The sequence below is a fragment of the Lagopus muta genome, chromosome 2 (genome assembly GCF_023343835.1).
Source record: "Lagopus muta isolate bLagMut1 chromosome 2, bLagMut1 primary, whole genome shotgun sequence".
Classification (NCBI taxonomy): Eukaryota; Metazoa; Chordata; class Aves; order Galliformes; family Phasianidae; genus Lagopus; species Lagopus muta.
In genome coordinates, this window is record NC_064434.1 from 67178964 (window position 1) to 67192344 (window position 13381).

Here is a 13381-nt window from a genome sequence, read left to right on the forward strand (position 1 = left end):
GCAAGGAGTTCAAAACTCATCCTTAATAACTCTCCTGAATTTTATTAGGGACGCAAAATCATAATATTCAACCTTCACAGACAAGCCCATCATAACATTAATTGGAAATTACCTGTAACATCTTAGGCCCCATAAGTTGAATGAAAAAACCTAGCAGCATATAAACACTTTATAGTCCAGGTAAGTACCAATTGCTACTATAGAGAAAGCAGCTTCTGCTTTTTTGTGTGTTAGTTTCTGTTCAAAATACAGTATAAGTAAACTGCTTGTTTGGTGTAATTGTAGACTAGGGAACTAAGGTTTTCAAAACATGAAAAAGGACAGACATACAGATTGCCAGAAATCATCACAATATCTCATGCAGAGCACCTGAATTTTGCTGAGTTACATTAATGTGCCTTTGATGTAACTCTACTGATAATGTAGACATTCTGGCTTTACATTAATGTAAGTAGAGATCAAAATCCTGTCTAACAATCAGAATTCTGATTAACATTCTTGTCAGTACGAGTGAAGTGCTATAATTAAATCAGACTTTCATTGACTATGTGGATTTCTATGTGTTTGGGACTGGCAAAGTAGAGTATTTCAAGACCAGGAGGACATGTGTTTTGACTGATGTGTTTATTTATCTAAGTGATTATGATACCATTACTTCCATTAATTGACAACAAAAATATGTTACAACACACACAAAAAAATTAATTTAGAAATAAATTGGATATTCTGAATTTACTAGATCAAGCTGATCCAAACTTAAACTTATTTTTTGGTAGCAAGACAGATGTAAATTATATCATTATATTATATCAATATTTTATTGTATCATATAAATAAACCTCAGCATAAAAATATTCATTCTAAGAATAAGTTACATTCTTCTCATTAAAAAGAGGAAGCTTTTTACCCCCAGAATATCTTCTACTAACAACGTTTTTCTGGATCTGGCTACATAAGCAGATACTGTAGTGCCATGTGCAATGGGCCCTGCAGGAATGAGCCGCGGTTGTCCTTCTTTAGCTCCTGGTGGCGTAAATACACACAGACTCTAGTTAGAAGGAAAAAGAAAAAAATGCAATTAGAGAGTATGGCTACATTGTGTGTGTGTGTATATATATATATATATATATATATATATATATATATATATATATATATATATGTAATACGGTAGGATTTAATAAAGTAGATAACAGAGAAAAACAGCTTTTGTGCTTTTGACAACGGAAAGTACTTGGATAAGCTGCACATAATTCTTTCATACTAGGAAATCCCACTCTAAATTTACCATTCAGATAGTGAAAAACTCTTCTGCCAAAGTCAGTCATCACTTACGTTAGTGTTGAATTGTGTTTGCTTTGAATGTCCTACATGGAGTCACAGAAAAAATATTTCCTTATGTAAGATTTCTTTCTAGGATGTTGACTATTATTATTACTTATTTCAACTGAAAATGTTCAGAAAGTACATATAATTTTAAAATTAACACAAAACTAAGCAGTCGGTTAGTGACAACTGTTCTCACAAAGTCACAAAATCACAAAAAAAAAAAAAAAAAAAAAAAAAAAAGCAAACTCCAATGAAATTGGGAGAAAGAGTTCATTTTGCAGGCAAAAAGTTCCATCTTCTGTTTCATTTTTCTATGTCTAACTCCTTACAACTATTAGTTAATTTGGCCTGTAGCACTGCAGAGTAACAGACACTCTGGAATCTCACACCCTTTTGAGTGTAACAGAACCCTTTAAACAAAGATGTTTAGGCACATGAGAAATAAGAGACATGGCAAAGGTTACACAGTGTTACTGCAGTAGGGCTTGAATCTGCATTTCCATAGGGGTGTTTTCTTGTTCCAGTTCTTCATTTGCTACTAATGCAATACAAATGGAAATTAAGTTACCTTAACAAAAGAAAATAAAGCTGCCACATAGTATTTCAGCTATGAAGTTTTAGCAAACTTTAGTTTCACACTTCTCATGTAGTTAAAAGATTTTTTTTTTTTTTTAATTGAGTAGCTCTACTGAACATGTATTGAACATGCTTTATTTTGATGGTTTCCATTAAGGTAGGAAATCTTGAGCTTTTCTGTTTATACTGATGCCAAAATTCAAGCTTACTCTTAAAATCTATTTCCACTCATAGCTTCATTAAAGAGTGGCTTTTAACAGTCCTCACGTAAATACCATTTTGGCTGGCAAACCCCGCTGCTGCTACTACTAAGAAGTAATGTTTTGAACATGCATCCTTCCATAGGAAAAAGGATATGGAGACCATTTCATATATACCGATAAAAGGGTTTTGCAGAAGCAATTCCAATTCTGCCTCTTGCAGGAAGAACAAAACAAAACAAAAAAAACACCGGTAAAGTGTCAGCGATAAAAACCTCTTCCAAGTATCTAGTGGGATCTACAAGGCTGCTACTTAATGGTGATGGACTTTTCTCCCATCTTTAAGAGTAGTTAGACAAGAGGATACTGGAAGAGGACCCTAAGACCAGAAGTTTTCCTTTCAATGTCTGAAACGCAGAGCACGCAAGGTCCTTCCTTTCATTCTGTGATGTCACAAATTGTTCCAATTGGCTTCAAAATCTTCAAAATTATTCCCTTCCTTCTAGTTTAATCTCTTAATTCATTTAGATAAAGTCTTCATCAAAAAAATCTGCTCTTGTTTTTGACTGATGCTGCAGTGCATAAAAAGAGACTATTTTTCTAATGCAAGAAGCTCTAGTCATCATTTGTAATCTCTGTAGTAATTCCTAAAAATTAAATTTCACTAATTTCAGTTGAAGACAATCTCCTGATGGAAATTAAATATATTTTCAGTTATAGACCTTAACAAAAGGATAATTATACTGTTACTAGCCATAAACTTGATTTCACCGGGCTTTGGAATTTTACTTTTGTTTCTGAGGCTGTTTTCTGTCTTTCTTCAATCAGAACCAACTTCAATTAGTTTTATGATGGTAGTATTTTATAAATGATTATATATTAGATAGTGCACAAGATTCTTAAAACAAACAGGCAAAATACAAAAAAATCCAAAACAAATGACAATTAGGAAGAAAGTTCAACCACTTAACACAAATGTAACATAATTCATCCTTTCATATTTCATAGGCATTTCTGGTGTAGGCAATACATTATCATCTCTATTTTAAATGCTAATATATTAACAAGTCTTCCAGTCTACAAACAATGCATAACAGCATATACTGTAATCTGTTCATGAAAGATATTAACAGCGTTCCCAATTGCAAGTAAAACACAGCAAACTTGTCTTTCAGAAATGTAACAAAACTAGTATATAACCAATTAGACACAGCACCGTGGCCCTTAATGCTCTTTCCTTAATCCCATGTACTTATTTGGTTGAAATTATGATGAAATTTATCTTCAGTATCTTTACTACAGTTGAAAAAACCCTAAATATTCCTCACTTGCAACAATAAGAACATGCACAAGAAGCAATAGTGTTGTTCATCTTGACATGCTATCAAACAGTGGCCTTGCAGTTCTTTTTTTATGGTGAAAATCTAACACTTAGCAGAGGCAGCAGATTAAAATCCCAGTGAAAGAAAGGTTGAGAAGCCACCCCAGTATCCTAACAGAATACCATCAGCTTCTCCTCACAGAAGTTCCTTCAGTTTTAAGTACCCAAAGTTTTCAGGTGTTTTCAGTCTTTGGATCCTCTGATGAAGAGGTCAATCACAGGGGTAAACAATGCTATTATTCTGGTGACTGTTGGGGTGTATCCAGGGTAATCCAGCAGAACACCAAATCCCAATCCATAAAGGCTATATAGAATTCAACTAGCTATATTAAGTTTGTAAGGGCTGGATTTGAAGTGCAAACATTTACTATTTCCCAAACCGCTCAGTTTTTCTTCTTTCTAAAAGTACTTCTTATAACTAAGAACTAATCGGAAACTGATTTTACTAAAATATCTTTACAGCAAAGACATCTCAGTAAGTCCCAGGTTTAATGAACAGAATGAGGGTTAAAGTACATACACCATAAGCATTTCATTAACAAACTGCTTTGGAGGCAAGGGCATCTTCCACAGTGAGTTTTGCGGATAAAACTGGCCTTGAAAATGCTTAATGGAAAGTGATTTAATACTGAATTGACATTAAGTGAAAGCCTTAGTACTACAGCATTACTATATGGCATGATGCTTGGGAAAAAATAAAACACATTACAGAGAAAGGGGCATTAAACAAGCTGACATTAAGTGTGCATTATGGTATTTGCAGCTCACATCTCTTTCTCTTCAGTGATAGTAAACAGGTTTTTGCTCTTGGTAAAGGATGTGACAGTTTACACATGCAAAACCACACAGTTTAATGCTGAATGTAATTGCAAGCATGTATTAAGGCTTTTGCTTCAGGACAATTTTTTGCAGAAGCAAAACTTACTACAATAAGAAATAATGACAAGAAAACAAACAAACCAATCAAAATTAATTTGGAAGGCATTCACAATCAAAAAGCTTGTATTTGCAAACTAGCTAAACTGATGTACTAACCCAATCATACCATGCTAAAATGTTAGAGGTATAAGTAAATGTTTAACAACACAAATGCAGCAATTCTACTGTGCATGAAGCACACAAGGGAAAAAAAAAAGCGGCAGTTACCTCAATTTTTATGAAAACTTCTTATTTTCTTCTATAAAGCTAACAGTGTACTTGAGAAAAGGTTTCAATTTTTAAATCATATGATATATAAATATGTTGGGAAAAGACACAAATGTCAGATAATTATACTTACATGCTGCAGAAAAACTACTACTTGTTTTATTTTTACAGTATGCATCCTTTTAAATGCCGTTACTCTCTAACTACATTTCATTTCTGGTAACTCTCCAATTGTTCCTTCAGTTCTCCTTCAGAGAAACACAAAACTAACATGTGAAAAGTTACAGTAGTTCACTGATACAGAAAACTAAGGTGATTCACCTCTCCTCCAACCTCTATGCTTTATGGTATGGTCAGCAAGCATTATTCTGAAAGATGTTTGTTCAAACAGCTCTCAGAAGACATCCAAGAATGAAGATACCTGAGCTTTCAGAAGCAACACACTGTAATGCTTCAGTACAGACACAACTGGGGAAGCTCACTAATGCCAACTCAAACCACCTACTTTTTTCTCTATATACCACAATGATAGAGATGATTTTCCTCCTTTCTGTTTTATCCAGGCATATTTTCACCACTCAACTTCCTTTCCTTCAGATTAAACAATGCCAGTTCTTCAGCTTTCTGACCATTCTCCCTGCACGCTCTTGAAGTCTCTCCAGTTCCTCCATTTTTTAAATAAATGCTGCACTTAAACTAAAAATATTATTCCACTTGAGACCACAACCAACATTCAAAGGAATGGCAACATTACTTCTCATGAAGACTAGATTTCTGCTGCTGCTACCTAGCAGTGCCTCTTTTGCAAGAGCAATGATACTGCTGGCTCGTGTTTAGCCTCAAGTTCACTGCAACTCCCAGTATCTTTCTCAAAGTCACCCTACACAAGGCCACATCTTTAGACCAGTTTCTCATAATCACCACAAATTCTAACACTTCCCTATGAACATATCTGCAGACCTTCCCAATTCCATGCCATACGCAAATTCAATAAGCTCATATTCTCGGTGCATGCATGCTTTAATGGCTATATTGAGCAAAACCAGATTCCAGGATAAATCCTTGATAATTTGTAAAAAATTGAGGTTGAAGGCCCTGCCTGTGGCAGGGGGGTTGAAACTTGATGATCCTTAGGGTACGTTCCAACCCAAGCCATTCTATGACTCTATGAAAATGCCCCTGCACTGTGATTGGGAGCCACAAATAACTAGCCTTTGTATAGATTCACATTCTACCTAAGGTATTTTCATTGTGACCATTTTACCTATCTGTCCACCTGAATGGTAAATGAAATGGGACCAAACATTCATTCAGCTGTATCTTGATAGTTACCTATCTTACTTTGCTCCAGTTGGATAATTTATCGACACAAAATTAAACTGTAAAACTGTAATTCATCAACAGCTTTTCCTCTGGCACATAGGAAAGGAACTGATTTCTTCCACTAAAAAGATTACATGATGACAGAAGTAAGTCAAGGACAGAGATTATAGTTTTCTAAATTGCCTGGAAGCTAGAAGAGTTTCACCTAGAAATATATTTAAAAGACTCAAATTTCAGAGATGTCTACAAATTTAAAGTAATGTACATCAAGTTGGCACAAAACTTGAGACAGCAATGAATGAGTAGATGCTTTTTGCTTGATTCTTAGTAATACTCTTAGTAATTCACCTCATAAATTCACTAGGTGGCACTGTGCATCAAGCAGCAGCAATTTTCAGTATCAACAGAAATTGTAGACTAGCTTAATATTACACACCCTGAAGCACAGAGTGTTTGCACACATATTTGTGGCCTCACTGAATTTCTTACAACAAAGCTACAAGAAACTCCTATCTGAAGCAAGGTTGATCTGCTTGTCAGCACAATTTTCAGTTTCAGGAGCTAAGCAGCACTCCAAAGATTTAGTGAAAGCTACTTCAAGTGTACACCTTTTAAATTTGAACAGTTTTGCATACAAATCCACAGGATCATGAGGTGAACTCCTCATACAAATAATGACTATAAACACGAATCTGAATCATCTGAAGAATGAGATAACAATACATTAGAAACTCTTTGTTAAGTATTTTAGAAATAGATAGATGTTAGTTTACAGCCTTTAATCCATGCACATCTTGTACTTAGGCACATCATCAAATACCACAAATTTTAATAAATCCTTTTAGGCGTGTTTAAAGATGATATTTAATTAAGGTCATAACATGAGAATTATGAACTGTATTTTCAATCCCATAAGAAACAAAACAAAAAACTGTGACTAAGTAATGTCCTTTCTTTACGAGTTGTGGAACATTCCTGCTTGATGTGGAAGTGTTTCCAGTCTCCAAGCATATCTTATTTGCAAAATGAATCTTGTCTACTTTAAGATTGCTTTATTTGCATAACCGCACAAAGTCATGGACAAAGATAATTTCTTAAGAGAACATCTACATTGCACAATGTAGTACAGAGAAAGTTCAAGAACCACAAGTCACTAGTGAGCATAGTTCTGTTCAGATCTCTTTCCTACAATGATGAAGCTATACTGCTTCTAGAACCTATGTATTTTGCACCACATGCAGCCGGATGTATATTATATAACAAAACAGATTTTGAAACAGAAGGTGACTTTATGAGTGAGCAAGGAGTTGGACATGTGAATGGTACCAACCTCCTTGAGGGCAATCATTTAAAAAGAAGAATCGTGTAATCAGCAATCATCTGTACCATCAGCAGAATCATGCTATCCCTTAGAATGCATAAGTAATTAGAACAAACAGAAAGTCACCGATACTACTGAACTGGTCATGCTGGTGACCAACTCTAAGTAATACCTGCATATTTAAATGCACTCTAATGAGTAATTGGTGCAGCACCTTCCATTTCAAGTAAATTTACCCAGCTAAAGACCCCAAAGACATTCAGTCCAACTCATCACCCAGAAATTTCCATGTCTGTTGTTATCCGACTCATGGTACTTTTCCATGTCCTTCAACAGAGAGAAAGAAAACAAAGCTATACTGGAATGTTGCATGTGCAGGTATTTTAACAAACTCCTCAAACTCCTGTTGAATTCTGCAGGGTGCTTTCAACACCTGCAACAAGACACCCTGTCCTGTTAAACGTAAAGGAACCATCTTAAAAGGCAAATGTATCACCTATGCTTTGCAAAATGAAAATGCCGAACTTATCTTCACACTGAACAAGTGCTTTCAGCTCTAATACACTAAGTTAGGGAAGTGCTGTCCACAACAAAAATCACACCAGGAAAGGTTTACAATGAATACTTAATAAATCACAATAAAAACAAACAAAACAAACAAACAAACAAAGAGTTACAATGATAGGGCAATTATCTTCTTATTTCACCATGAAGAAATAACAGCACACACTATGCAGTAATTATCAATTTGCTTTCATTCTGTAGAAGCCTAGAATTTCTGTAAAAGGAAGTTATCTTTTATCCTAATGAAACTCACTATTTAATCTACTTTAAATGTAGTTATGCAAAACTTGTATTGCAAGAATTTTCCTTAGCCGAGATTAAAATGTCAAAATTACTGAGGATGGATTTCCTTAAACAGGCACCAGTGTAGCCATACATATTTACAGTGAGAGCTGAAATTATGTAGATTTAATGCTTTAGCTTTAGATTTGATCCCAACTTTCCCTACCAAATAGTGAGAACAAATATCACTAAACTTTACAAACCACTCGTGTGAATGTTGGTATTTACTTATTATTATCAAGGTTCCTCCATCCTGACACAACCTTCTCCTAATACCTCATTCCCAGAAATCAATTTTTTTTTTTTTTTTTAAAGCATGGTGAAAATAACTGTTACATCAAATCTGTAAGTAGATATACGTATATTTTCCAAGAAAAAAAAAAAAAAAAGTATAATTTGGGAAATTTAAGTCTCAAATCAACAAGCATCAAAAAGTTAAGCAACTATTTCCCACCTTGCATCCATTAGTGACCACAAGAAGCTTTACTTTGTCTACACTAACTACAGATTTTATAACTTTCTAAATAAAATAATTAACTTCATCTAAAAGAATTAGTCCTTTTCTGCCATATACACTATGCAGATTCCTATTGTTCTCATTTAGCAAAGACTTACTGAACAAACTGCCAGTAAATGCCAGTACTTGCTGACTGATGGTCAATCTCTTTGACATATCCTTTAAATTAAATAGTCAAGAGACAAGAATAAGCAAAGGACAACTTCTTACACAAAGTAGCCTAAAGCATAACCATTCAGTTATATACTACAAGCATAGGTCTGGCCCTAAGCCCACTAATGTGAATGGAAAATCTCACACTAACATCAAAGAACTTAGGATCAGTCCCCATATTAACTACATGAGGAACATTCCATTTTGGGAGATGTAGTTACATAGCAGTGGCTAATATGTATTTTTTCAGAGGTTGGAACTTCTTAACTTTTTGCAGAAAAGATTTATACTGGAGGCAGATACATTCAACTTCTTGATAGGCTATCAAGAAAAAAAAAAAAAAAAGGAGGAGGAAGAAGGAGATGAGAAGAAAAGCAGAAGGTCTGAAAGCACCCAGGTCCTCAAAATATGTGAAGACTGGGGAGAAACCTCAGTTATGCCATACAAACCTAATACAAAAAATGTCACTGTAATAGGTCTCCAGCTGTAAAGTCAATTTATTATAATCTTTTACAAAGTGCTTAGGGAGACAAACCTCTTGCTCAGCTGGCATGCAACTACTACCCCTGAAGCTGGTCAGATCTGCGCATTCAGAGTTGATGACTACAATTCTTGCAAGTTCCTGCTATTTGCAGCAGGCACAATGTATTTGGCCACAGTTCCCGTCATCTCCCACTCATGAAAGCAAACACTGGCACCGACAACTGAGAACAAAACATTGCATTCACAAAAGATGAACACATCACTTAAATTATGTCCCTTTTGTGTTATTCACATACTTATTGAGTTCAGAGAAAAAGCATTTTATAAATAATAAAATTGGTTACCTTTATCACATTAAATAAACATTGAAAGAAAAATATGCAAAATCCATTTCCATTTTTCTTTTTTGCTTAAATTCATGTATGGGCCTTCCTTCACCTCCTTCAGATGATATGGTTGTTTTGAACAAATCAAAAATATTCTCAGGCAAGGCTCAAATCACCTGCAGATTTCTACATCTTCATGTTTTTTTTATAATTTCAAAAATGGCATTATTTCCCTTCTTCTTAGTGCATTTATTTCACAATGAGCAAAGAAAATTGGCTAATGAACTATACAAAAATAAACTAGCTGTGTAATGTAAGGAAACAAAAGCAACAGGAAAAATGCTCTCCTCTCTAATAATTTTCACTTAGAAAAGTATAATTTGTTTCTTGAACCAATGAGAGATTAAACATTTCTGACAAGTTGTGATTTTGAAGTTGATGGAGTTCAATGAAGTATAAACTGCATTTCCATCTCTGTAGCCATTCAAAGTAACTAAAACTATTGTACAATGTTAACTATACAAATTGATCAGGATACTAAAAAAAAAAAGGGGGGGTACAAAACAGTATTGGACACACTGTTATTCAAATTTTTACATCAGATATTCATCTCCCTTATGAATTTTAAATGTGCAATTTATGTCACACTAACCAGCATCCATACCTAAGATTTATATCATCTCATGATGAAGTTCCTTCTAGCAGTTATCAGAAGAATTGACATCATTTCAAATAAAACAGAATGATGTCTGGATAAAAGAACAGGTTATGCTGAGAGCAAATTCATATTATGTTCTACGTTTGTTAAAGAAAATAATGGAGCCAAATCACAAGCTAAGTTGCTACAGACAGAGTAATAACATTAGCATTCTACTATCACAGCATTCTATTGCCAAATCTTAGGGGTGGGGAAAAAAAAGAGAAAAAAAAAAAAAGAAAAGGAATAAAAAAAGTGCCAAGACACTAAATGTGGGAAACATTACCACCATGTTAACTAAACTTTCATTTTGCAGGAAAAATAAATAAATAAACAAACCTAATGAAGAGCTAATATTCAGCACTTAGACAATATTTCCTGCTAAATGAGGTAAATATAAAATCAAAATATCATTGTAAAACTGGAAAATGCACTTATGACTGTACACAAAAGCAGTATCTAAATCCAGAATACTTACATTATTGCATTCTCCCAGGAAATATAGTGCAAATCCATCAGCTTTCGTAGCTGCCAAAGCAATAATAAAATAAATAAATGTACTCAGAGTGGGAATCAAGCTTAAAGAAGTTCTCTGAAGTGAAACCACAGATTCAACTCTTTTTAGGACAACCATAAACATTTCTAAATGTGAAAGTCCATCACTGTGTCCTTTGAAAATTCTAAGACTCTTTTGAAATTAGAGGTAAGGAACAATACTTATTTTCACCACTGCAATGTACTATGTTCTAAAAGATTATTAGAAACAACAATACATCATACTCTTTTTCTAAGGCCTAATGCCGATAAATTCAAATTGGTTCATACAACAGTATAGAAATAAAATAAGAACATAAATTTATAATACGATCAGGCAGATAAGATTATAATTTCCATGAGGAAAATAAATACTGTTTGGAGATGGTAAACTATTTTTATCCTTGCCTTAAGACAGAAAAGTATGGGAAAATAAAATGCTGCAAATATTGCCATAAAAATGTGTTTCATAACAAACTGTTTCTATTTTCTGCACCTGTCCCATTCCAAAAACAGCGACACACCACAATTTTTGTACTTGCCTGATTTTTGCTAGATTCACATTGCTGTATGAAACAGGATAAAGTTGAATTCCTTAACCTTTAAAAAACTGAAAGTCAATGAACTATTGTAAGTTACAGCTGAAATGAAAACTATGAATCAGAAGAGAGTATAGGAGGCCAGTGCTTTTTACCCTGTTTTACACAGTAGACTCAATACTTAGAGTTTAAGTAACTTTTCTTTTCAACAGCTAATAACCATTCTACCCAGTAAATGTATTTATCCGATATCCTACTTTAATGAATGAACACAAGAATCTGTTCAATACATTTCATGGGAGCAATTATACTTCTGTATCGTCAAAGCAGTTGGATTTCTCCATTTCTTTGACAGAAGGAAAAAAAATCTACTCTGTTGTTACTTGCTTACTGTCAACTGTGTGACATCTGAGAGTTCATGGCATGGTGGTTTGGATTCAAATTTTAAATCCCTCATATAAGCATATTAGGCAATGTAGTAAAAAACCACTGTAGAGGAAATATAAAAAAAATTCATGTGCTTTAGAAAAGAAAAAAAAAGTCTAAAAGATAAGTCTTCCAGTTTGTTGCTTGTGGTGAATTAACAAAACTCTGTTCTGATTTGCTGTGAGCTGGGCATCAATATTCAAAAAGCCACTAAAGCAAGGTCACTAAACAGAAGTGGCCCTTTTGAAACTTCATGTACATAAGAGAGAACAATTATCCACCATTACAAAACAACAAAATATCCATGATGGGGAAATCTTCTGAAGAGTTGCATGTAACCTATTACACTAAATAAATGTACCAATCCTTTCTATTGAAGTCTCAGTACAACCACTATGGATAAAAAAAACAACAAACTACCAAATAACACATTTTCACTGGGGATGGTTTTTTTTCTATTAACTCTTGGCCACATGTAGTATTATTTTATATATATATATATATATATACTAAAAATACTACTTACATCAGATAGAAAAAAAATGCTTAAAAACTGAATTTGAAGTGATGAAGACATCCTCTTTCTGTACATCTCAATTTTGTTTGAAAAGGGATTTAAGTATTCAGTGTTATTACTGACAATTTTTTTAACTTTTAATATTGATCTTCCAACACCGTCATAACCAGAATAATCTATAATTTGGTTCATTTAACAGGATGATTTAATTTTGCAATGAGCTGCAGAGCTCTCTCCAAAGAAGAACCTCTCTCAGATGTAGTAAGGGATCCAATGAGGTACAGAAGCTGAAGTCCATCCTGAGACAATATCCAAGGTATACACTACATCTCTCTTTACTAATTATAATTTGTAACAAATGTGCTGTGCACTGATGCAAAGGAACAGATCAGACACATCAGATTCTGTGTCTTACCTATTTTAATGATGCTGCTCAGTTCATACAAAAGTAGTTGGTTATCTCCTCCTGTATCCAGGCGCTGCTCTATGTAGCTGTTCAATTCATACACTACACCTTGCATATTCGTATCCTGATACTAGTGAAGATAAGAAAAACATCTTAGAATAATTCATTTTGCAGTTTTCAATACAGAAATCCATTAAAAATTATAATCAGAGATTTCAATACCAAGTCAACCTTAACTATCCTAATGCAGCTACCTAGAGAACTGGGTCATTGCTGAGTTAAGAAGCATTTCACTTTCTGCTCCATTTGTTTAAAACATACTAAGTAAACCACTGAACAATTAGCAATTGCCTAAACTTGGTCAAAGTCACATGACAGTGTGCCAAGAAGAAACTCAGATGCAACAATTAGGAAGCAAGCAACCTTCAGCTCCTTTCTTTGAAGCTCCTTCTCCACCAGGAAAGGAGGCAACTAGGTATGTTTGCCAGCATCTTCCGCGTGAAATTCATTAACCAAACGTTCAAGATGTGCAAAGCACCAGAGCTCTGAAGTGGTATCTCAAGCAGATCCATCTTTGAAATACAGAAGCAATTAACAGCACCAGACTGGAGAACAGAAATTGCAAGAGTTAAAACCATGCTAGACGCTGTGGCTTAACAGG

General features: G+C 34.2%; 1 protein-coding gene across 2 annotated transcripts in view; it reads right to left on the reverse strand.

Annotated features, from left to right (window-relative positions):
• PDE10A (phosphodiesterase 10A) overlaps positions 1–13381 on the reverse strand; it is a 339629-nt gene that overhangs the window by 37761 nt on the left and 288487 nt on the right. For both annotated transcript variants that reach the window (XM_048935256.1, XM_048935255.1), the window contains exons 4-6: positions 12730–12850; positions 10777–10826; positions 908–1048 (exon numbers count right to left, since the gene is read on the reverse strand). In XM_048935256.1, coding sequence (XP_048791213.1) covers positions 908–1048; positions 10777–10826; positions 12730–12850 — 312 coding nt within the window. The remainder of the gene's footprint in view (positions 1–907; positions 1049–10776; positions 10827–12729; positions 12851–13381) is intronic.